The 26,119-nt window shown below is 44.5% G+C and overlaps 1 protein-coding gene across 1 annotated transcript in view; it reads left to right on the top strand.

Annotated features, from left to right (window-relative positions):
• Positions 1-5,077: 5,077 nt before the first annotated feature.
• Positions 5,078-26,119, top strand: part of EXPH5 (exophilin 5) — an 86,908-nt gene continuing 65,866 nt past the window's right edge. Inside the window, exon 1 of the mRNA XM_053310963.1 lies at positions 5,078-5,498. Within this exon, the coding sequence (XP_053166938.1) occupies positions 5,380-5,498 (119 nt within the window). The 5' untranslated portion in view covers positions 5,078-5,379. The remainder of the gene's footprint in view (positions 5,499-26,119) is intronic.

Below are 26,119 nucleotides of genomic sequence, written 5' to 3'. Positions count from 1 at the left end.
GAACACAAGCTACATCGAAATGGCTATACAGGCTTTTAATCATCTAACCAGTGTGAGAAACATACCAGGAAGTTTTAAAAGACAAGGCCATTGCAGAATATTGTTTGTACATGTATTAATTTAATTGTGGGGCATAGCAGGAGGTGGCATTTTGATAATGCACATTCTGCAGTTTGCTATGCTCATGCCTTAGCTAGGTATGACTCTCCAGAGAGGAACATAGGAAGCTGCCTTATGCTGAGTCAGACCATTGGTCCAGCTAGCTCAGTATTGTCTACACTGACTGGCAGCGCCTTCTCCAAAGTTGCAGGCAGGAGTCTCCCTCAGCCCTGTCTTGGAGATGCCATGGAGTGAACCTGGAACCTTCTGCATGCAAAGCAGATGCTTTGCCACTAAGCTATGGCCCCATTCTTTGCAATAGCAGGGCCCTGGAGATTAGAGCAGTCACCCAGTTATAGAAATCGTAGATTAAATTTGCGTAAATTTGCCTATGACTAAAACAATAGTTTTGAAGGAGAATACAGATTTTATTAGTTTTTCTATGGTGCATGTACAGTATATGATGTGATTGGTGCTATCTTAGAAGAGGCATCCCCTCCTATGTGAGAATGAAGGGAGAATGCCTCTTTTAGGATGATGCGTCCATGCCAACTTCTGCAGTTTTCATAAGCACTTCTATTAGAAATAAATGTCATGTTTATTTGAATAGAAGACAACTCTGAATTTAAGATTACTCTCTTAAAATACAGGTTAAACACTATCAGTAGTAGTTGTAGTAGTAGCCGTAGTATCTGTATTTTTCTGAAAGGATGAAGACTCTGAATTTAAGATTACAATCCCCACTGCACTGCACCCCCATCCCAACTTCTAACAGCAAACTTGGGGAAAAACAAATATTGGAGTCAGATAAAGATGGTCATACTTTTAAAAAAAATGCATTATCCAATTACTCATTTAAACCCTGCTGGAGAGATATTTTCTTTTGATCAGAATCATGCTTACCCAGATGGGAGTCAAATTGCTAAATCAGTGATCAGCTGTGTTAACGGAACTGCCCTGGGGTGATTGGTGAACACCCCAAAAATTGCGTTAGGGCTGTGTGGGGAAATTAGCTCTGGGTAGGACAGTTCCATGTCAGATTAAATTTACACAAAGTTGTGGACCCAGGAAATAACTGGACTGAGGCAAGATTGAAGTTTCAAAGATCAAAAGAAAAGTTTATTGAAGGGAGGGGTACAGCGGAAAGAAATGTGTAGTTAAAGCAATCCTATTAATGGTACATTTGACTACAAAGAGGTGTTTTAGCTTAATGTCCTAATTATATGTAGTCCTAGGCGGGCTAGAGAAAGAGGCTTAGAGAAAGAGGTGGCTGGATTTAAGAAAAAGGAGCAGGGATAGAAATGGACCCAACGAGTGGCAAATGTTCATATCACCTGCAGGGGCGTAGCAAGGTTGGAGTGGCCTGGGAGACAAGATTTTAAAATGGGCCCCTCACTGCTGATTAACAAAGGAGACTTTCAACCATGTAATACTTTCCTATGTATGTTTTCTCATAAATCCTAACAAATTCAGTACAGTTTGCTTCCAGGTAAGTGTGTAGAGAATTGCAGCCTCAGGCAGCAAAGCAAATCTAACCACATTTAGCTGGAAGTACATTTCACTGAAACCTAAAGGACTTTGTAATTTTTTGTCACAAAACAAGCCACTTATACGACTTTTTTGATGGGTTTTTAATTTTAAAAAATATTAAAAACCAACAATTTGCCCAATCCACTTCAGTTTACATATACATATTCCTATTTACATATACATCTCTCTGCTCAAAACCATATGCCCAGTCATTCCAGATGATCTAAAGGCTGGGGCTGAAATGAGGTTGTTTTTTTAATGACAGCAAAGGGCAAATTCTTCCATATAGGGGTGGAACTACTTTTTTTAAAATAGGTTTTTTAAATTAATTAATTTAATTAAACCAACAAATTCCTCAATCTCTGAGTTAAATATTCAGAGTCATTTAAATCTGCCCTACATCCCCCCCACCTTATATAAAAGCTCTATGGTTAGCAATCCCTAAATATACAAGGGGGGGAGGAATAACCACAAAAAGTACCAAGGTGTCACTTGGAAAAGCAAAGTAGTAACAAGAGCAACTCTGTGAATGAGCAGAGTCCCCACTACTTTGCACTATTGAACTACAACTATTATTTCATCTTGTGCAGTGTTTTCCGCTGCTAACTGAGCAAAGAGGCACCTTTTAAAAGTGGTAATTCTCTCTACTTAGCAGGGGGAGAGCAACGGGCCCTATCCATCCCTGGCACAGCATCCCTCAAGTTGCTGTTGCTTGTGTTTTCTTATGCTTCTTTTTTAGAGTGTGAGCCCTTTGGGGACAGGGAGCCATTTCATATCTATCTATCTATCTATCTATCTATCTATCTATCTAAACTGCTTTAGAAACTTCTGTTGAAAAGCAGTGTATAAATATTTGTCATATTCGTATGCGGTGATAGTTGCAAACAGGGGCATTTGAAGACATTTTATTGCCTGAGGTGACTGACGACTGAAACCCGACAGGTGCAGAGGGAGGCCAGCAGCAGCCTGTGTTCCGCCCGCCGCCATGTGCTGGCTAGAATGATACCCCGAGAGCCTGTGCCCACCTCCCACATGATCATGATCACTTCCCCCTCCTCCAAACTAGATTTTAACTCACACACAACCAAACACTGGGAGTGTGCACAAATCCCAAAGGTTGATAAGATTCTAGTTCTACCCACTTGATGGTCATGAGAACAAGCCTTAGCAGCACCAGTACTATATTAGTGCTTATATTAGCTGAGCACCAATACTGTATTAATGCTGCTTATATAGTATTTGTGCCTGTATTAACATGATGTCAAAATGCTGACATAATCTAAAAAGAAAATGTACAGAGGAGCCTACAGTTGCACCTGACATATTCTGCACATGCCCAGATACAACATAAACAGGAGGGGGACAAGAGGGTGGGTTGGGCCACCCATTGGTATACAAATATGACTAATATTATATACCACTTTTCAGCAAAAGTTTCCAAAGCAGTATACACACACACGGCCCCCTGTCCCCAAAGGGCTCACAATCTAAAACAGAAACATAAGATAAGACACCAGCAAAAGCCACTGGGGGGATGCTGTGCTGGGGATGGTTAGGGCCAGTTGTTCTCCCCCTGCGAAAGAAAGAGAACCGCCACTTTAAAAAGGTGCCTTTTTGCTCAGTTAGCAGGGGACATAGTGCTGTGCACATAGTAACATGATGCAATTCTGCATGCAACTTAAAGCGGAAAAGCAACATCTGGGTGGTGCTATGCAGCTACAAGCAGAATTGCACATCTGGAAGTGCTTTAGATGAAGGGTGGTTTGATTCCTTCCAGTAAATATGTTTAGTTCAATGCTACCTGAATTCACATTAACTACCATCTCATGGTTTGTTTGTTTTTAATTGCCATGCAGCATAACCCTATGTGTATTTACTCAAAAAGAAATCCTTTTGTGTTGAATAGGATTTACTTCCGTTTAAGTGTGCTATGCTTCTGGTTGTTCTGCTGTTTTATTATAATGATGTATTTCTGTTGTGCAATCCTATGCATCCTGAGCAATAATGCAATCCTATGCATGATTACTCTGAAGTAAAACCCACTCTATGGGGATTATCCTCTCATTATTTATTTATTTTATGTCTTACTCCATACAAAAAAGTCCCTGGGACGATCACAATCTAAAACCCCTTAAAATATAGACACAATTAAAACAATTTTAAAATACAGATAAAAACTCTAAAACCCAAAACTTCAAAACTATTTTCTTTGAATTGGGTTCTCCACTTTGTGGAGAAGTTGTTGATCATTGCATGGCCGAAAGTTGTGGTGGCTGGGCATCATTCATTCATTCATTCATTCATTCGATTTCTATACCGCCCTTCCAAAAATGGCTCAGGGTGGTTTACACAGAGAAATAACAAACAAATAAGATGGAACCCTGTCCCCAAAGGACTCACAGTTTAAAAAGAAACATAAGACAGACACCAGCAACAGTCACTGGAGGTACTGTGCTGGGGGTGGATAGGGCCAGTTACTCTCCCCCTGCTAAATAAAGAGAATCGCCCCGTTAAATGGTGTCTCTTTGCCAAGTTAGCAGGGGTTAGCTCTATGGTGGAAGCTGTAGTCCAACATCTTCTGACTGGAAACCCCTAACCTCTCACCAGTATGTTCAGGAATGCAACCCTAAATTTATCTACTACGTCGTCCCCGTCCCCCCCACTTTGCTGTTTTTATGGGCATTTTATATTTTTCATTAGGTGTGTGTGTGTGTGCACACACGTGTGTGCACTGCTTTCGATATTTATATTCAATGAGAAAGCTAAATAGAAATGTTTTCAAAGAAGTGTGCATCGCATCGCATCCTGAATCCTCATTCTCAACTGCAACCAAAACTTACATCCATGTCACTGCACTTGCCCACTTCTTCCTTCCCTCCCTCGCTGTTGTTTCCATTCTCTAATTTGGAATGTAACCTCCCTTGAGGACAGACACCTGTCAATTTTGCCTGTGTCACTCCGTAAGACATCATGTAATATATACATGGCGACAGCGTGTTTGTTTATTAAAGGATAAATAGTGGTCAGTGTTCCCCAGGAAGTCATGATGCAGCCCCACTGAAATAAAGGAGACACGGCAATCATGACGACGAAGCTGATTTCAGTGGGACTTAATCGTGACTAGAGTCTGCACTGAAGCGTTTATGCGCCCAAGTCAGTGCCAGCCAGGCGGCATTGTAAGATTCCCGCTGCTGCCTCTAGTGTTACACACACTCCCTCTGGAACTCCTTATCTAGATCCGATCCCGCAGCTCTATAACTTCGGGCTGCAATGGCCAAGGCAAACATGTCCACCCCTAAAGACCGGAGAGCAAATATTTGAGGAGACTGCAGCCAGGCATCGTGGTCACAGAAGCGCGAGCACACCATGCAACAAGCTATTCCACCAAGGGAGGCCCCGCCCCTCGCAAACAAAGGATTGGCTCGCCTTTCCTTTCAGCCTCAGGGGCGCCCTTGCCTCGATTAGCCAAGCGGGCCGTCAGTCATTCAGGTGCAGCTCGCCTTTTCTGCAGGTGTGGGCTCTGGTTGGGGTTGGAGTCGCGCTCCTGCTGGGATGTGTTCATACTTTCCAAAGCAGTGAAGCTGCGCCGACTTCCGATTGGCTCCTTGGGGTCCTGGCAGGCGCTGGCGAGGGATTTCCTTCTGGGCAAGCTGCTTTGGGCGATGCTGCAGCTGCTGACGCGACCCAGGAGTCAAAGGGTCAATAGCAGCCCCTGTTGACCATCGAAGCAGCAGCAGCAGCAGCTCCAAAATGAATCGAGCCCCTCCCGGGGTAGATCTGAGTTTCTTAAACGAGGAGGAAGCCAAGCAGATCTTCCAAGTGCTGGAGCGGGACACTCAGCTCAAAAGGGCAGAGAAAGAAAGGATCAGGTACAAACGGCTCGCCTTAAACCTTTAATGTAGCAGCTGAGCTCTCGCCACCGGGGCACTGGGCTTTCTCTTCCTGTCGTTCTTGCGTCTAGCCCGCCAGGCCAGCCCGACAGGCAAACGCTGTGGAAAACGGATGCCCTTTAGGTAGACACGTGGTGGAGACGAGATAAAAATCGAGATCTATAGGCATTTGTAATATGGGCAATAAAGCCATGTTAATCTTGCCTTGATCCCAAGCAGCAGAGTTATCTAACTTTGATTCTTGCGCCTGGGGCTAAGGTGCTTCTTTTTTCTCTCTGCTGCTCTTTGCACTGACCCTAAATACCTAATGCACTTGGGATAGAAATGCAAATAACTTCCAAGCTGGGCTTCGTTTCTTGCAAAAGAGAGGTGCTCAAACGCAAGTTTGCCAAGCTAGAAAGCCAAACCCTTTGACCTTGAAGCCCTGGTAGGCGTTGCTGATGAGTGCCCTGGTCAACAGCCTGTGTACATGCTTAGAGGCACAACATTGATTTTATATATAAACATTACTTTACAAGTTGCAGGGCTGAGCTTTGGAATGCAAAAAGAAGTTCCAGGGCCCTGGAACCTGGACCACAGGAAATCTTGTTACTTCTGAAAAATAACAACTTCTGTTTTCTCCTCTTTGCTTCTCCTACTTATGAAAAAGCTGCCTTGACTGGAATGTATATTGGCCCTACTACATGAGCACCATCCACAAACAAAATGGTTTGGGCTGCTAACTATAATTGCAGTCTCTGAGCAAGGAGGTTTCTAAGCTCAGAATGGTTCTCATGCTCAGTTCACAGGAGAGATCTTAAGCTGTCCTGACTCCCAGAAATTTCAGCCCATAATGAGCCAGCTGCTGTATGCATTTGCTGGCATGTACTAGATTTGGTGTTGGCACGCTACCACAAATTAGCCTAAATGTCAGTGTCAGAAACCAAATTCTGCACATGCAGCTGAGTGTATAGAACTTACCTGAGCACAGGCTGGGACAGGTGGAAGTCAGCAAGGGCAAGGCTCTTCCTGCAACTCCCTTCTGCTATGCACACTTCCTTGCCCCATTGTACCTTATTTCAGTGAACATGCATAGGATCAGATTGTGAGACCATTTACTCATGAGATTCTAAGATGGGGATTTGAAAAGTCTTCTGAATATCTTTTGCCACATGGGAACGCTGTTAACAAGTAATAGAAAAGAAATCAAATATGATTTTTTTTTAAAAAACACAACCAACCCTTCTATCTATCTGTATATTTATTTATCCTAGGCGAACGTGTCGCTAATCCCATGTGTGGCAGCTCTCACGAGAACAGCTGCCTGGGGATAGCGATGGGGATGGGGAGACAATGGCGGCGGCGGGCCAGGCTGGGGCGGCCGCCAGGAACAGGAGGCAGTGGCGGGCCGGCTGCCGGGAGGAGGCAGTGGCGGCAGCAGGCCTGGTGGCTGCAGGCCTGGCTGCCGGGAGGAAGCGACGGCGGTGGGCCGGCCCGGCCTCCGGGAGCAGGAGGAGGTGGCGGGCCAGTCCAGCCACCGGGAATTGGCAGGCAGGTGGGAAGAGGTGGTGGGTTGGCTTTTCCGCTGGCCTGCCATCCAGAAAACACCAGACGGGGGGCGGGGAGAAGAAGTGGGCTGCAGGGAATTGGTGGGTGGGAGCGAGAGGCCAGCCTGCCAGCCAGAAAGCACCGGGCAGGTGTGCGGGGAGAAGAAGCGGGTGGGGGTGGGGGAGAAGTGGCCGGCGGAGGTGCAGATGCTCTGCACCCAGCCCAGCTAGTTTATTCTTATTTCATTTGAAGCAGACAAAACAGTAATATAAAACAAGAATTCACAAACAAAATCCAGCATTATTAATATCAAAAGGGGTAAATAAAATATCCATTTCATTTTAAACTTAAATATTTCACATAATAAATATCTTTAACTGCTCTGGCCTGGTATAAGTAGATTTAGACTTGTCAATACAAGTAAGAAAAAGAATCCACCTTACTAAAAAATAATAATTTTTAGAACTCGCATTCAGTGAGTCTTTAATTTCTGATAATAATTTGCCTTGTATTAAGATCTCTCCCCCACCCTTTTAAAACCATTTGTTTATACATATTGGTCTTTTTTCACCAATTAGTGACAATTTTAAATTTTGCTGAAATTAACGACACACGTAATTACTTCTGCAAATCTGACGTTTTAATTTCTCTTACTGTTAAGTAAAACTACAGTTTATATGGCACAACAATTCTAGTTATGTCTTTTATGTATTGCAAAACTCTTTGCCAAAAATGACATTTGTGAGGACAAATCAAATATAAATTCTAGATAGTGTTGGAGATCTGAGCCTAATTTTCCTGCAAGGTGTATTTTAAGACTCCTCCCCTCTGCCTCTACCTTTCCTTCATCTTGGTAAGTGGAATTTGTTTGCAATGTTAGGTTAGTTCTGGCACTCAGCAAGGAGGGGTGGAACTAAGAGGCTAACCATGCCCATGATTTGGTTTCTGTGTTGACTGCTTCCAGGCTGTGTGTCTTCCTTTCTCTTTGGAGGACTTTGCCCTGTAGCTTCGGTGACACAGAGGGTGTGCAGTGGGACCATTAGTGGCTGAAATATGGGCTGTTCTAGATGGTGTGTAGATTAGCAGTTCAGCTTAGCAGTTCTCCAGACTTTAACTTACAGGGCCCACCAGAGATCTTTTGAAAATATATTTATTTATTAGATGCACATGGGCTCCCAATTGTCTCCTGCTTAACTTGAACAACATGGATATTCCCAAACCATTCACTGAGCCCACCCATTCGTAAACTTATTACTTATTTATGTTACAGATGTATATCCTGCCCTTTACAAAAAAGACTTAAAAAAAACAAACCAGGCCAGCTTACAGAATGTTAAAAACAATAACAATATAATCAAAATCATAAAATATGTCAAACCCTGGAAGTTTTTCACACCCGGCTTTTAATTTGCATGTTGCATCTCCTCTGGAATGGAGATGTGCGTTCATATATCGGCCAGATTTATCCCGAAGTCTCTGTGAGCTATCGTGGAGCACTTCACACACAATTCAGGTTTTCCATTGCGTGATTTATATAGGGATTTTAAAAAATCTACTTTTTGCGTTGGTTTTTTGGTGCAACTTCAAACTCGCAGTAAACCCACTGTAAAGCCTGCTGTCTTGTGAAGCTCCTGCTGTTAAAACAGCAGCATGAACACAATATATCAGATGATATACATTTAAAAGCCTGGGGAAGTAAAGTGGTCTTTGCCCAGTGCCAAAATAACATTAAAGGCCCTCTTGCATTCCATAACTGGGGTGCTACCACTGAGAAGATTCTTGCCGAACTTCAGATACTTACCAGCTCTACAGGCATTGTCTGTTCCTGTTTTACTATCTCAGTAGTATCTCAAGCTAGATCTTGAGCGTACCTGTCCTTGTAGTTTAAACTCTGTGGGAGATCTAGTACCTATTATTATGCAGTGTCAACTGTAATAACAGAGGGAGGGAATGACCTTTGGGGCATGTTTTGAGGAAATATATGATAATATATTTGCTGTGTGGACAAGATAGATATGTAATTGCAAATACATCATGTTTTCTTACTGCAGTGACTGATGTCGGAGGAACTTTCCTGAAGGGAAATGTGGCTTGCTAGGGGCATTCTGAAATTTTAAGCTGTAAATGTTTCCTAATTTGTATGAAGGCCTCCATGATATTACTCTACCCATATGTTGTGTGTTGCAACTTGTTTTTGTTGGCTTTTATTATATTGTTCACTATTATTATGTTTTGCTGTGGCCAGGTGACTAAATGTGAATAATATCTATCTTTAGTATCTCAGTACTTGCAACATCTCTGGCAAGTATCTGTGGAATTCAGCAAAAGATTCCTGGGCACTTGTTTGTAGGACCTGACCCTGAGAATTCAGGTATCTCACCTGGTTAGGGCATTGCAGAAGCAGTCTGAGGTTATTGTTAATCTATGTCAGGGGGTAGGGTGGCGGTGGGGAATCTATGACCACAACATTACCATCGAATACACACATTTTCTTCTCTACTATTCCGAAGTAAGATCTTGGCAAGAATAATAAGTGGGCACACAGGCAGGAAATTTTGGTGTGCTGTTGGTGGGTGATTTTGTTTGGAGGCTGATATTCAAGGGTGGGGGGGGGGCTTGTGCTGGGATTTCTGATTTGTCTGCTATTTGCCATGGCGGACAGGTCTATCGATAGCTACTAATCATGATGGCTATAGGCTACTGCCAGGCTCAGAGATGGAATGCCTGTGAAGACCAGCTGTAGGGGAGCAGCAGCGGGAGATGGGGTATGTCTTCATCTCTTGCCTGCAGGCTTCCCAAAGGCATCTGGAGGGCACTGTGAGAAACAGGATGCTGGACTAGATAGGCCTTGGGCTTAATCCACCAGGGCTGTGTTCTTATGCCATAGTGCCATCTTTTTATTCTGCTTTCCCCCTGTAACTGTTTTTATTGTTCATGTTTTAATTTTTGTTGTATGCCACCTTGAGCTGCGTTTTGGCAGGAAAGGCAGGATAGGCACGTTTCTAAATATATAAATAAAGAGAAGCAGCTCCAAGGCTCCAGTCCTAGGCACACTTATCTGGGACTCATCCCCACTGAGCACAGTGAGACTTGCTTGTTAAGTGTGTTTAGAACTGAGCTGGTGAGTTGCACCGATTGGGAAAGGAGTTCTTGCTCTTCTCTTAGGTTCCGCACACAAAAACTGGGCAGGGAAGGATTTGTCCCTCCTAGCCACCACCTATATATCTCATTGGGTAGACTACCGCTGCTGAAAAATATTTATATGCTGCTTTTCAACAAAAGTTCCCAAAGTGGTTTATATAGAAAAATAAACAATACATAAATAAGATGATCCCCTGTCGCCAAAGGGCTCACAATCGAAAAAGAAACATAAGACAGATACCAGCGATTGCTACTGGAGGGCTGGGGTTGCATAAGGCCAGTTGCTCTCCTGCTGCTAAATATAAGTGAATCGCCACTTTAAAAGATATCTTTGTTCAGTTAGCATGGTCCTACTCGATTGTGTGTGTGACAGAAATAGAACAATGTCCTTTTGCGTGCCAGCACATCATGTGAGGAGCACTGGTGTTTATATGTAACCATAGGAATGTAAATATTCAGACTGTGCCACCTTTCTAAAGAAGTTGGAGCAGTGATGCCAAGGTGCTGATTTGGTGACTCATTGAACTTACTGCAATGATACAGTTATAATGTGCATTTTGACAGGTGATGCCATTCCTTATTTTGGACCAACTAGAATTATCAGGATGTTTGCAGACTACGTATACTCACTCATGCTTAGGTGTTGAGGGAAAGATTTAAAAAAAGCACTGTAACATATGACTGGCAAACCCGTACAATATTGGTGGGACTGTACCACTTCAGACTGCAGGTGGGGGATCATATGTTTGACTGCCCCCACACACGAAAAAGTTATAGGCTAGAATCTTCCCCATGACATGTTAATTGTTTGCATGTTTAGAGTTTTTATGTGGGGGATTATTCAGACATTCAGTCCTTCACCCAAAATCTGTAGTGGTAGAACCCAGCAACTCATGCATCACGTGCGGCTGTTGATCATATAACTTGGCTTTGAATCTAGGCTCTTTAAAAACAAATCCAGAGATTGGATGGGGGCAGTTTCAGTGCTCTCATTAAAGCTGTATAGATTGCAAGGCTTCCACATTTGATTATATTAATTGTAATTTCATTAATTGATTTAAAATAGGTGTCATGATTACTGGGGCAGCAGATTTTTAAAAAGCCATGCTTTTTATCATGATGATTTTTATTTCCATTTTTTATCCTGAACTCTCCAAGGAACTCAGTGAAAACTGCAGGTGGCAAGTACTATTGTAAAAGAGGTATGCCTCATTTTTTTTTTCCACATGGAAGAGAATGTTTCTTCTAGATCAGGGATTCTCAGTATTTGGTCCCCAGTTGTTATTGGGCTTCACCTCTCATAATCCCCAACCAAAGGCCACTGGGGCTGGGGATTACAGGACCTGAAGTCCAATAATATCTGGGGACCCAATGCTGAGAATCCCTGTTCCTGATGATGTAATTGTCTGCTATGACATATGAGCACATCTGCTAAAAACAAACTATGCTTCTTGCATATTCAGAGCTATTATTTTTTATTATTTTTACATGCATCTATGTCAGCTCTACATGCTTTACATGCATCTATGTCAAATAAATAAATAAATAAATAAACTCATGCAAGTGTAATATATGAATTAGCATACCTGCTGGCATGTCCCTATTTCCCCATTCAAGGACATGTTGGCAATATTTTCAGGTGAATAGGAAAACAGGGACATAGAGGCAGGTATGATTTAGTCGATTAATTAACTAAAGTGCATAGGACCTATTATTAGTGGCCAAGGTTTCATTAATCAAGGGATCTCCTTCAGCAGCAGCATAGCAAGGTTGAAGTGGGCCATGGGACAAAAAGTGAAGATGGGTCCCCCCACCTTCTTCCCCTCCCCTCCATATCTTTGCTTCAGAAGAACTGTTAAGAGAGCTGTTGCCCACTCCATAGGGCCCTGCTTTCTGAGGGGCCTAGGAACATGAACACCCCCACCCCCACCCCTTGTTCCATTATGCCTGTGCCCTTGGCCTTTGTAAATTGAGGGGGGGAGGAAGAGAGGTCTGTTTTCTAGAGCTGAGAGGCAATGGTAGTAATTTATGCGTTCTCTTGTTTTCACTTGGGAACCAGAAATGACTGCACATGACTGTAGGTATGTTTCACTGACAACCCTAGAGCCAGTGGTTTCAAGCACTGGTAGAGTTGCCAATCCTCTTAAGATTGGCTTGGAATATCCAAGAAACAGGTTCAGTGTCCAGGTGACTACTGAAAGCAGTCCTGGACCTTTAATGGCTTAATATGGGGGGGGATGAGGGGGGAACTCCAAGGATAGCTTAGAGTTGGCAACCCTAAGCACTGACCCTGCTCTTGGGTCCGTCTCCATTAGAAATATGGTTGGCTAGTACCAAGGACAGATGGTCCTTGGTTCCAGCTTCACAGGTATTGAATTCCCACCCTGAGAGGCTCCCTCTTTTCCCGCCTTTCGACAGGCAGTGACACCTTTTGTATTCAGAAAGGTATTTGAGGTACAATTTTTCTCTGCAGTTTTGGCTGTATCTATGCTATTTTATTTCTACTTGAACATTTGTAGTGTTATAGTGATTTTTAAATATTTATTTTAAGGTTTTGTTCACAACTTTGAAAGCATTAACTGTGGGGAAAGTGGGATAAAAGTGAATAAACAAGGAATGCCAGGGAAGGGGCTTTAAGGAGCAAAAGAAGGTTTTGGAATGCAGTTGTTTCCTTCTCCTGGTTCCTCATGTATGTTGTGTTAAAAATCATCAGCTGATTTGATGTCGGTATGAGCAGAAATCAGATGAGGCCACACTAAAGGCAGCTGGTGTGCATAGGAAGAGTTCATTTTTACTGTGGCTGAGGCAATATAAACAACTTTCCGGCCATGTTAGTTGCCTCTCTCTGGTACAATTTGCCTTGTATTAAGAATAAAGAAAGGTTGTGGTGAATGGGGGGGGGGGATAAAAGATGTATTCCCATAACAGCACTTTTTAAAATATACAGTCTGTAAGCAAACACCAGGGAGCAATTACTTGTCCAAGGAATACAGGAGTGTTCATTCCTAGCAGGGTTTCTAGGGCATCGGCTGAATCCCTCAATTAGTGCGACTGGTTTCGCTGTTTATCAGTGGCCTCCTAGCAGGTATTTGTTCCCAAGAGCTTTTGTTGGAGAGGCTGGATAAAGACTTGTTTTCCTGGTTTTGTAAACAGAGAGGGCATTTCTGGAGATGAGAAGGTGTTTCAGAATGATCCTTTTGTGCTTTGACTAGTTCACTGTTTTCCCAATGTCACTGGTTTTGCACAGTTATAAGCAAGCAAGTTCTCTAATAAGGATACTTTTATCACAAAACTTTGCAATAGTTCAAGATAAGATTTGGCAAAAACTACAGAAAGGAAGAGAAAGAAAGACTCATATGTTATAGCCCCAGACTGTACATTTTCTTAGTTTGTTTCTTTAAATAATGTTTGCAACCTCATTGTTAATGGGGTAGGACAAGTGTCCTGCTTAGCTTTGGGAGCTCTGCAAGCTCCTGATTTTTGGTTTTCTGTTAACAAAAGCCTGGATAGGAGGAGGGGAGAGTTATTCTGTGTGTGAGAGAGGAGCCAGCATGATACATGACTGGCCCAGAGTCACCCAGTGAGTTTCATGGCTGAATGGGGATTTGAATTCAGGTCTCCCCGGTCTTAGTCCAACACTCTAACCACTACATCACACTGGCTCTACCTTTTCTCCTACCTTTCAACAAAGGAAAAGGAAAAGCTGTCCTACTCAGTTCCTCTCTCAAACATGGTCACTCCCCACTTCTCCTACCTAGCTTTTTGCTCACACATGATTGAAAACTGGGAGCACACACAGCTTCTGAAGCTGAGTAGGATGCTGGTCTAAGCCCATTAATGGTTGAGTGGACAGCCATTGTGAGTTAATCTGAAGGATGCTGATTTTTGAAGGATATTACCGCTGGTGTGTTTCCCAGACTATGGGAAACACCTATATTGGGCAGCAGCAATATAGGAAGATGCTGAAAGGCATCATCTCATACTGCGTGGGAGATGGCAATGGTAAACCCCTCCTGTTTTCTACCAAAGACAACCACATGGTTCTGTGGTCTCCAGGAGTCGACACCAACTCGACGGCACACTTTACTTTTACACAGGAAAGCTGCCTTCTACTGAGTCAAATTGTTGGTCCATTTAGCTCAGTATTAACTGGCAGAAGCTCTCCAATGTTTTAGGCAGGAGTCTCTCCCGGCTTTCCTGAAGATGCCAGGGATTGAACCTGCAACCTTCTGAATACAAACCAAATGCTCTACTGCTGAACTACGGCGCCGTCCCTAATCCTGTCTTTGATTCAGCTGTCTTCTGGCTCTGTAATTCTAAATTCACGTTTTAAAAAAACAACCCCACAAAAATCTCTGTGGCCTGTCTTGCGCCCGCGGTCCTCTTCCTACACTACCATCCTGCACAGCTGTACTATGTGTGTGGAATACCTGCCTGTTTCTGGCCCCCTCCCAAGTGGTGCAGGTGGATATGAGCAGTAGGAGGATAGTACAGGGCAGGAGGCCTGGCCCAGCCTGTAGGCCAGTGGCAACACCGGCGGGGGGGAGTGAAGGGGGCACAGAAGGGTCAAAGAGCATTCATGGGTGGATGAGCTGTGTCCCACATATTGGATTTCTGAAACAGAAATGGGTAGCGGAGGCGGTGGGGAACTACTTGTCAGAAGGGCTGCTTGGCCCCACTTCTGGAGTCACCCTTTCTGGGGGTTGTGCAGCAGAATTGAAGCCGTCAGAGCTCTATCTGCAGAGATAGGTGAGCAGCTTTGGCTGATGATGAGGTGATGTGCTAGTGCCCTGACTCATATGTCAGGTGAGTAGCTTCCCCACAGCGCTGCTGCACCAGCGTGGTGTAGTGGTTAGAGTGCTGGACTAGGACTGGGGAGACCTGAGTTCAAATCCCCATTCAGCCATGAAACTAGCTGGGTGACTCTGGGCCAGTCACTTCTCTCTTAGCCTAACCTACTTCACAGGGCTGTTGTGAAAGAGAAACTCAAGAATGTAGTACACCGCTCTGGGCTCCTTGGAGGAAGAGCAGGATATGAATGTAAAAATAATAATAATAATAATCACTGAGTAGGTAGTCATTGACATTGGATCTGGTGGCTTCACCTCTTTCTGGATCTTGCCTGGGCCTTGATCCAAAACACACCCCAGTGTGTTTCTCATCCTTCTGAGAAGGCCAGCTGGAGTGAAGGCTTTGGGTTGTCGAATGAACACTGTGTCACCAAATTTGGGCTTCAGTGCAGGTCTCCCACTCCTGAGGTCTTGGTGGTAGTGAGAGAGGGTCTAGAACTCTAGTTTACGACAGGGATCTTTCACACCCCTACTTAGAGATTGAACCTGGTACTTTCTTCACACCTTCACCAGCTCAGAGCCTCAAATAATATATTTTTGAGGAATTGCCCTGAACATTCACAGTGATGCAAAATCAAATTATCTATTCGGGTAACACATACACATGATGTTCCTTTTCTTTTTACCTTTTGCAAAGTGGTGAATGTTGGTACACTGTGCACCCTGAATAAGAAGTTGCAAGTGATTCTGAAATCTTACTACTTATGTGCTCCTTTTCGAGGGAGCAGTGTCTGCATAACTGAGGTGTTTTGTTAGGGTTTTTTTTTTTTTTTTTTTGGTAGGAATCAGGAGAGAGAGGAAGTATCTAGCCAATGCTACTTGTCTTAAAAATACCTCTCTCTTCTAAAATACATGAATGAGTTATTGTACAGTAGAGGCACAAGACACTGGTATGACTTGTAATTATACTTGTTTTTCTCCCTTTATTAAAAAAAACACACCTAAGGAAAGTCAATTAAAGTACTGCCTGGGAATATGTTGTGGCTTACTAGACCTGTTACATCTTAATTATAGTAAAAATAGTATTTGAGTCATTGGTTTAAAAAGGTCTGCCCTTGCCTTGGGGAAGCTTACTTGCCAAATTAGATATTATGGTGAAAAGAGATGAATGAAAGGGATGTCATTTAATGAAATAGGTTTGGCAAACACTTGCTAAACAAGTGGGATCAGTAAGATACCTCAAGTGACACAGCACCCATCCACAGGTGTGGGATGCTAATCCTCTGGAATTGGACTACAGTTTCCAGGAATTGGCATCAATCTCCAGGTGACTATTAAAAAGAATCCTGGAAATTTTAATGGCTTGATATTGTGCAAAAAACCCCACCATAAAACCAAACCAAACCACACACATGCAGTTCAGGTATGAACTCATGAACCTACTTTCCATGCGGCTACTGTCTTGGATCACACCATCACAAACCACACCCTTCAGGTGTTCTTATGTGGCACAGGATCTGTATCAAATCTGGAACAAATCAGTGCAGACATTGAGAAGTTGGTAGTGGGGGTGTTTAGGACACATGGACAGACATAAGGATAGCAAGGCAACCTCATAAGGGTACTTTCCATGGGGGAAGTAGGCTGAAAAGGGGGGAAATGTTGGGGGGAAATCCTCAGGATAGCTTAAGACAGAATTTGACAACCCTAGAAAGAGGGACTTGATTAAAATTGGGGGATGGGGCTCTTGCATTAGCCGTAGAGCCCTTCCACTTGACTTGGCACCATAAGACACAAGCCATTGCCTATTCAAGTTTGTGATTATGACTGAAGGTCAGGGAAATTAGGACCAAGAAAAGAAAGTACTTTTTTACATAGTGCATAATTTTGTCAGTCCTAAATTTCCCGACTTTCTGTCATAATCTCTAAAGTATTATTCACGTACCCCCACTCCATTTATATATTTTTCATAAGGCTCCATTCGGTCGCGGGGGGAGTACTCAGGATAGCTGTTTTCCAGAACTTTATTCTGACTCACCAGGAAGCAGATTTAATTTGAGTGCAGCAGTGAATTTGCATAGAAAAGCTGGGGGGCGGCAGCAGTTGGTGCATTTTCACGTGTGCTGCTGGGAACAGCTGAGCCTACTTCAACCTGGTGTCTTTTGTCAGTGCTGTCACCAGTGAAGGTATAATTAAAATGCAAGAAAAAGCATGTATCATATTTGATTGTATGATTTTGGGGGAACTACCTTTTTAATTTTGGAGTTAGTTTTCCATTGACCACTCCTTGGACCTCAGATTGTGAACCTGGTCTGTTCCCTCCGTCTTCATGTTGGAAGCATTGCTGGGGATGATGGGTGTTGTAGTTTAGCAACATCTGGAGTACCACAGATTGGGAACCCCTGAATTATTGGCTATCTCAGTCCCCTAATAATGTGCCTCCGCAGCCCCTGGTCTTAGAAGGATATGGTTAAAAGTAGTGGGAATTGGGGGCGGGGGGAGAGGATTTGTTAAGCGTTCCCCATCCCTTCCCTTCCCCAAAACATGAGTACTACTGATAGGAAGTAACAACTGTACCACAGAGTTAAGCGCTATAAGAACCAGCACACAAAAGTAAAGGAACAGCAAAGATAATTCAATAAGATCAACAATGCATTTACACTCAGCTGGGCAATTTAAAAATAGTGGTATGCATATTTAGTGTTGTGGCTTATTGGACTAAGAAGCCCGATCCTATAAGCAACTGTAACAGTATTTTTACAGAATCAGCTTTGAAGTGAGGGACAAACGTATATTCACATTCTGGTGGTGAGACTGAGCCCTTTTGCAGCACATCAGCAGCTTTTAGTGATGATCTGCTGGTACTTGCCGCTTTGCTGAGAAGGGGAGCAGAAAGGGACCCAGGTCACCAGAAGTGCTAATATCGCATCCTAAGAGCTGCTAAAACAGAACACCCTTGTTGCAGCTCTGCGTCCTCCAACTGTATCTCCTCCTGTGTGAAGAGATGTTAGTTGCTTGGTGAACACAGGATGCCACTTTAACTCCCATGGGAGTTATTTGCACATGGCTTCATGCTGCGGGGTAAATGTTGAGCGAAGCCACTTTGAATTACACTCGCGGCTTTGAGGGAAGCAGCCCCTCCCCTCTGCTCTTGGGTTTTGTTTTTGCAAGGATTCTATATGGATCCTGGACGAGGGAGAATAAACTGAAGCTGAATCCAGATAAGACTGAGGTACTTACTGTGCGGGGTCAGAACTCTAGAGTCAATTTTGATCTACCTGTTCTAGATGAGGTCACACTTCCCCAAAAGGAACAGGTTCACAGTCTGGGAGTACTTCTGGATTCACACCTCTCCCTGGTTTCTCAGGCTGAGGCGGTGGCCAGGGGTGCTTTCTATTAGTTCCGGCTAATATGCCAGCTGCACCCGTTTCTCGAGATCAGTGATCTTAAAACTGTGGTACATCTGTGGTAACCTCCAGACTTGACTTCTGTAATGCACTCTACGTGGGGCTGCCTTTGTACATAGTCTGGAAACTTCAGCTGGTTCAGAATGCAGCAGCCAGGTTGGTCTTTGGGTAATCTCGGAGAGACCACGTTACTCCTTTACTGATGGAGCTACACAGGCTGCCAATAGGTTTCCGGACAAAATACAAAGTGCTAGTTATCCTATATAATAAAAGGCTAAGTGAGTGGCCGTGGCCTTGGAACGTTGGGGATCTGCGTCCCTGCCTCCCTGGGCTGTTCTGGGCCTGCGCGAAGCGCAGGCGCAGAACAGCCCAAGGGAGATAGGACCGCCGACACCAGGCAGCCATGTTGGCGGCCGCAACGCGAACGGGAAAGCCAGGGGGAGGGTAGAGGCGGCGGCAAGAGGACCGGCCATGCCGCGGGGAGGGTAGAGGCGGATTGGCGGCCAGCACTCTGGGCGGCGGCGGCACCAGCCCAGCCGCAACGCGAACGGGAAAGTGGGGGGGAGGGTAGAGGCAGCGGCAAGAGGACCGGCCATGCCGCGGGGAGGGTAGAGGCGGGATCGACGGCCAGCACTCTGGGAGGCGGCAGCGGGACCAGCCCAGCCGCAACGCGAACAGGAAAGCCGGGAGGAGGGTAGAGGCGGCGGCAAGAGGACTGGCCATGCCGCAGGAAGGGAAAGACAACAGGGGCGGGTGGCACTCTGGGCGGCGGGGGCGGCACTCTCCACCCGCCCAGGAGGCCAGAGTCCAGAAGCGGCGATGGCGAGCCCAAACAATTGCTGCCGCCCGCCCTCCCAGCTGCCCGAGTCCCCCTCACCCGGTTAGGAAGTCCATATTTTGAGAAAGAGAGGAGCTTGCAAGCAGAGCTCCTCTCTGTGCAAAGGCTCTGCCCGAACTGGCGCTATGGACGCAAAGGACGCAATAGGCGTCCTTTGCACCCAAAGCGCCAGTTCGGGAAGAGGCTTTGCAGAGAGAGGAGCTCTGCTTGCGAGCTCCTCTCTGCTTCTCAAAATGTGGACTTCCTAACCGGGTGAGGGGGACTCGGGCAGCTGGGAGGGCGGGCGGCGGCCGTGGCGGCATTTACATGGGCCGAATTGGCCCTTAATCATGGGGGGGGGGCGGGAGAGGAGGAATCGTGGGCGCATGGTGGCACACCAACAGGAACAGCGATGATTGTCTGGGGGTAAGGTAGGTCTATCCCTGCAATTCCCGCTGCTTGCCCTCTCAGTCATGAGCATCCCTTTCTGGAATAGAGCCATAGCACATTTATGATGCTTTACATGAAAGCAATACAAGCACAGTTGATGCAGAAAATGTAAATCATTAAGTGTTTAAAGCATCCTGGGAGAAAATCCTTCATCCAGAAATCACATATTTTACAAAGCTGTGCAATTATAAATGCAATAAAGAAGGGGAAACGGGGTCCTTGGGGAAGAGTTAAGGATATGTGTTTCACCTATAAAGTTCCACTCTATGTAAAGTTTGAAAGTCTTAAGTTTAACCTTGGTTCTGATTTTTGAGCTGTTTGAATTGTATTTACTTATTTGCTAATCAAAATACTCTTGCCAAGGACTCTCACCCCTGCAATACTGATGCATACTCTAAACCTCAACTTCACCTTCAAATTAGGCAGGATTTTCTTCCTCTAAGCATTGATATTATTTCAGGGTGAGGACAAGAGAGAGGAAGAAGGAATTAAAAAACAACAACCAGCCAAGCCCATTATAGAAAGAAAAGAGGAAAAGACATAGAGAAGAATTAAAAAAGGGGGGGGGGAGGAGAGCGAGAAAAGGAAGGAAAGAAAAGAAAGGAACAGAAACAGAAAGAAAACAGAAACAAAAAGGGGGGGGGCAAGAGAAAGGAAGAAGGAAAAAAGGGGAAGAAAAAAACCTAGCGCCCGTTATTATAACGGGCTTAAAAATACTAGTAACTTATAAAGCCCTAAACAGCTTAGGTCCCGGGTATCTAAGAGAGTGTCTTCTTCACTATGAGCCCACTGCCCATTGAGGTCACTTGAGGAGGTCCGTCTCCAGTTACCGCCAACTCATTTGGTGGCTACATAGAGATGGGCCTTTTCGGTCGCTGCCCCGAGACTGTGGAATGCGCTCCCTGCTGAGATACAATCCTCCCCATCTCTGGCAATTTTCAAAAAACACCTGAAAACCCATCTTTTTGTCCAAGCTTTCTCAGCTTCCTAAATCTTTTTAGGTTTTAATCTCTGGTTTGTTTTATATGTTTTTAACTTGTTTTATGCTATTGTTAACTGCCCAGAGATGAAAGTTTGGGGTGTGTGTACAAATTTGATAAATAAATAAATAAATAAATAAATAAGTTCACATGGCATACTTCCATGTTTTCCTTCTAGCCAATGGAGGGGAAGGAGAGAGAGAGAGAGAAAGAGAGAGATTATTAAAGCGCAATATCTGCATTTCAAAGACAGTATCCCTCTTATAATGCTAATGATTCTAAGTCAATGCCTCTCCCTATTTGCTCCGACATTTTCAGAAAAAGTAGCTTTAAACCAGCATTTTAAAAACCCGGAAATAACTCGAGATAAGCTGGAATTCGCAAGACAAAGCCTGATTTGTATATGGAGTGAGTCCAAGGATCTCAAAGGGACTTCAGGGTAAGTTTGGTTGGTGTGTGAATGCACACACACTCTTCTGATGGAGATTCGAGGTAGAAGCCCTGTCTGTAAAGCCTCCAGCAACTTTCCTAGACAGCAGGCTTTACCCCAGATTTACCATGGCTTTACTACAAGTTCAAAGTTCCCCCCACCCACCAAAAAAATATAAATGACCAAAAAGTGGATTTCTTTTACCATGGATATAAATCGGGCTATACTCTGTGCAGTGAAAAACCTGAATTGTGTGTGAAGTGCTTCTCAATAGCTCGCACAGACTTCAGGGTAGATTTGGCTGTGTGAACGTACACCCTCCATTCCGGAGGAGGTGCGAGCTAAAAGCTGAGTGTGAGAAACTTCATGGCACAAACCACAGCAGTTAAAGCAAGCTTACAGCTTCGAGTTGAAAGAAGCTGTGCTGAATTTAATTGGTACTGCTCCTTGACAACCCAAAGCACATCTTTGGTTCTTACCTGTGGAACCAGCTGTTTCACTCTTCAGAATCACTCCTGTCCAGTAGAAGCAGACCAGCACAAATGATAGGGTTGCCACCTTTCCTTCTGGCAGTGTTCTGTGCCTTGAACAGCAGGATAGCAGGCAGAAGCCCAACAGTTTAAGTTTCCATAGCTCTGTAGTAGAGATCTCCCCCCCCCCTCTTTTTTTTGGCATGCAGAATTGCTCGGGTTCAATCCCTGTATATCCAGTTAAAGGCTCTCTAGCAGTGGTGTAGTCACAAATTCAGAAGTGCAGTCACTCTCCATTGTAGCCCAATAGCCATGCCCCATAGCGATGCAGTATCCACACACCCCACTTAGACAGATGCAATAATTTGGGGGGTTCTTTTACAAGAGGTCAGGGATCTTGAACTTCATGTGGTTATTCACCCCGAAGAGCAGTATGGATTGTCAACCACAAAGGGTGGTTCTGCAACAGAAGACAGGAAGAATGGTAATAAAATCAATTATAGTCCGATATGCAATGATGTAACAAGCTGTTGGAATAGCAGGAGCAGCATATTATTTCCATTTAGAAAGCAAGGGGCTTTGCATCCCTGCTGAGACCCCGGAGTGGGGGAAATACTAGGACTATATCATTGCTCTCTAATAGTAGGGCTGGGAGCATCCTTGGAGAGCTACTGGCTCGGTTGACCCAGTATAAGCCAGCTTAATATGTTGTTTATTTGCTAGCATAGGAAGCTGTCTTATACTGAGGCAGACAATTCATCTCTCTAGCCATCTCAGCTACACTGCCTCTCCAAGATTCCAAACTTGGGGACTTTGCCCAGTCCTACTGGAGATGTGGAACTGATTATTTTATCTTCTGCATGCAAAGTAGAGGTTGTGCCACTGAGCTACAGGCCCATCCCAATGTTGTTTTGCAAAGACACTGTTTTGCAGATACACTGTTAGCACGTCTACAGTGTGTTTTGCAAATGTCTTCTTTACCAGGGATAATCCCTTGGTTTTGATAACTTTGATCACTGCTCTATCTCTTCCTTTTGTGGAAGCCTTCTTAAAATTTGGCTGCTGCTGGTGTTTAAGATTCAGCTCCCTGCCCGGAATCTCTAGAAGTTAAATCTGAATGGGTGGGTGGTTGCCTCTTAGCAAGTGCACATCTGTGTAAATGTGCATGCATAAACATGCAATTTAGCTCCTAGGATGTATTTTGAACAGTTAAATATTTGCAGGGGATAGGCTTTTTTGCTGAGGAAATGAACAGCTAGAAGGTGAAGAGCCTTCAACAGTGTGTAATAGTGGAGGACATGGAGTTCACAGTCTTTTTGGGAAGCAACATAGCTCTGTGGTAGAGCACTTGCTTTGTGTCAAAAGGCCCCAGATTCAGCCCCATGGCGTCTCCAAGTGGGGCTGAGGAAGACTTATGTCTAGAACAGAGCTGCACAAATTTGCCCCCTCCTGCAGATATTGGACTACAACTCTGATCAGTCCTGACTATTGGCCACTGTTGCTGAGGATTATGGGAGCTGTAGCTGCAGGATCGAAGCTATGCAGCTCTGGTATAGAGTTACCAACCCTCCGGGGATGGTCTGGAGTCTCCGAGAAACTGCATTAGTCTCCTGCTAACAACTGAAAGCAACTTTGGAGCTTTTGAAAGCTTGATATTGTCAAAACATTGAGAAAAAGTCTCCAGGCATAACTTCAATCAGCTAGCAGCCAATGCAGGCAATATTGAGCAAGATGGACCAATGGTCTGACTCCATAGAAAGCAAGTATCATGCTTGCTATGACAATAGGGGTATTTTTAAGTATGTCCCTGTTTTCATCTGTGACATGTTGGAAGATATGCCATGTGTCTTTTTGCAAACCTTCAGCTCGAGTACCCCATAAAGATTGTGTGTGTGTGTGTGTGTGTGTGTGTGTACATGCATGTAAACACACACACATGCTTAAGTGTTAGTTGTGAGACAGGGTACTTCAGTTTCTGGTTTGTATCCAGAATAAATTACTGATGAGTACTCCCACTGGAATTAGAAAGACAAAATTACTATTACTTTAACACTGTTTACTTAGTGTTGATTTTCTGAAGCCTATCAGTCAGACTGAGGAGAGGGGTATGCTGCTACTACTACTGCTGCTGCTACTACTACTACTACAAATATTTATATAGCGCTCTTCAACCAAAGTTCTCAAAGAGGTTTACATAGAAAATTAATTAATATACAAATAAGATGGCCCCAAAGGTCTAAAAAGAAACAAGGCAGATTCCAGCAACAGCCGTTGGAGGGGTGCTGTGCTGGGGTTGGACAGGGCCAGTTACTCTCCCTCCTGCTAAATATAAGAGAATCACCACTATAAAAGGTGTCTCTTTGCTCAGTTAGCAGGGGTTGCTGAGCTTCATCATGTAGCAAGCCATTTGGAAGCTTCAGCCAGCCAATTGGGAGTCATCACCTTCCTCCCTCCCCCTCTGCAGCAGACTCATCACTGAGGAGACATTGGCTTCAAGCTGGAGATGTTCATATGGGGAACATATAGCATGTCTGCATTGGGGGGGCGCAGGAGGGCTCTGCGTACCCACTGGAAGCCCCTCAGGTATCTCTAGGGGTATTAGTACCCCCTGTCGGGAACCCCTTTGCTCTGGTGAACAGCAGCATGGCCTTGGGCTTCACCTCCTACTACTGGCAATAAACAGGGAAAGCTATTGCAGACTCCTGATTGCTGGCTTTAAGGCTCAACTCACAGTTATCACCATGATGAATTGTAAGTCCTATGACAGACGGATTGTTCCTTCTCTTCTGATGTGAGATGCTTTGATGTCAGCAACACTTCAGTTTGAGATGGAGGATGAACACTTTTCTAACGGCTTTGGTTTCTCATGTTTTGTAGATCAATTAAAGGTTTGACAAGATGCCAAGCTAGGAATTCTTGCCCTCTTTTGTTGGCGAACCTTTGATCTCCAGGCAGCTACATCAGGGGCAATTTGCGTGCACACCGAGGGAAGAATTCTTCTTTCTCAGATATGACAGATGCCCTCTGGCAACTTGTTATAAAGTTTCATAGGGTTCTGCTTGCAAAGAAATCTTAGCCGATGCTCCTGCCTGGAGGTGGATACACAAACATTAACAGGGAAGATGAAATATTAAAGTTTTAATGCAGACAAAATGGCAGCTTAGGGGATCTAACAATGTTCTGAGTCACAGCTTTAGGGTAAATAAACACGGTAAGAAGCCACTAAATAAACCCCAAGAGACACAGCTCAAGACGGCAGGCAGCACCAAAGACAGAGCGATAGGTAGGGAAATGATCCGGATTGACTCTCAGGAGTGGGAGCTGGGAAGTAAGGTGCTTGTATGTAAGATAAGTTCCATTATTATTATTATTTATTGATTTGATTTGATTTCTATCCTGCCCTTCCAAAAGACCTTGGGTTAGGGTGGTATAAAAATGTGCTAAATAAATAAATAAATAATAAAATAAATTAAAATGGCTCAGGGAGGTTTATACAGAGAAATAACAATTAATAAGATGGCTCCCTGTCCCCAAAGGGCTCCCAATCTGAAAAGAAACACAAGATAGACACCAGCAACAGTCACTGGAAGTTCTGTGCTGGGGGTGGAGAGGGCTAGTTACTTTCCCCCTGCTAAATAAAGAGAATCACCACGTTAAAAGGTGCCTCTTTGCCAAGTTAGCAGGGGTACTGGGGTTACTGGTCTATTTATGGGTTCTGGGGTAGGTTTTCTTAATTGGTTGACATCAGGGCTGTCCCTGGGGGTGGGGCAAATCAGAGTGTGCGGGGACTCTTAACAGAGAGGCGTGCATGAGACGGGCCTTTAAGTTCCAAAAGGCCCTCACAGGCTCCTTGGCTGAGAGGTGCCTGCACAGGACATGTGGAACTTAAAGGATCATGGTGGACAGGTCAATCCGTGGCTACTAGTCTGAGGGCTTTAGGTCACCTCCAGTCTCAGAGGCAAGATTCCTCTGAATATCAGTTGCAGGGGAGTAACAGCAGGAGAGAGGGCGTGCCCTCACCTCTTGCCTGTGAGCTCCTCAGAGGCATCTGGTGGGACACTGTGTGAAACAGGATGCTGGACTAGATGGGCCTTGGGCCTGATCCAGCAGGGCTGTTCTTATGTTCTTATGACCAATCCGTGCAGGGCTAGCCTTCTTAACATTGAAATGGCCTGCACAGGCATTGCTCAGCTGAGAAGCATCCATGCAGGCCATTTGGAATGTAATTAGCCTGGCCAGTGCCTCTCTGCTGAGAGGCAGCTGTGCAGGCTGTTGAAGCTTTGAATAGCACAGGGCCCCAAAGGTGGGTCTGGTTGACATGCTATTAACATAGACATTCTTCTGGTGTTGCCCATTTAGAATAGGGTCAACAGGACATTTAGTTGTTAGTTTAAAATCAAAGTGGTGTGCCAGAACAGCAATAGTAAAAAAATGAGTTATGCACCAAACCCTTCATTTGAAGCTTAAGCTTGAACTCCTATTAGTTTTGGGAAGCTCCTAAAGGAGTTCTCCATAAAAAATCAATTATCCATCTCCCTTGGCTGTTGCACATATGAGAGCCAGCATGGTGTACCGATTAGAGTGTTGC

The sequence above is a fragment of the Hemicordylus capensis genome, chromosome 3, assembly GCF_027244095.1.
Source record: "Hemicordylus capensis ecotype Gifberg chromosome 3, rHemCap1.1.pri, whole genome shotgun sequence".
Classification (NCBI taxonomy): domain Eukaryota; kingdom Metazoa; phylum Chordata; class Lepidosauria; order Squamata; family Cordylidae; genus Hemicordylus; species Hemicordylus capensis.
The sequence above is the reverse complement of the archived record's forward strand: the minus strand, read 5'-3'. Positions and strand labels throughout refer to the sequence as shown.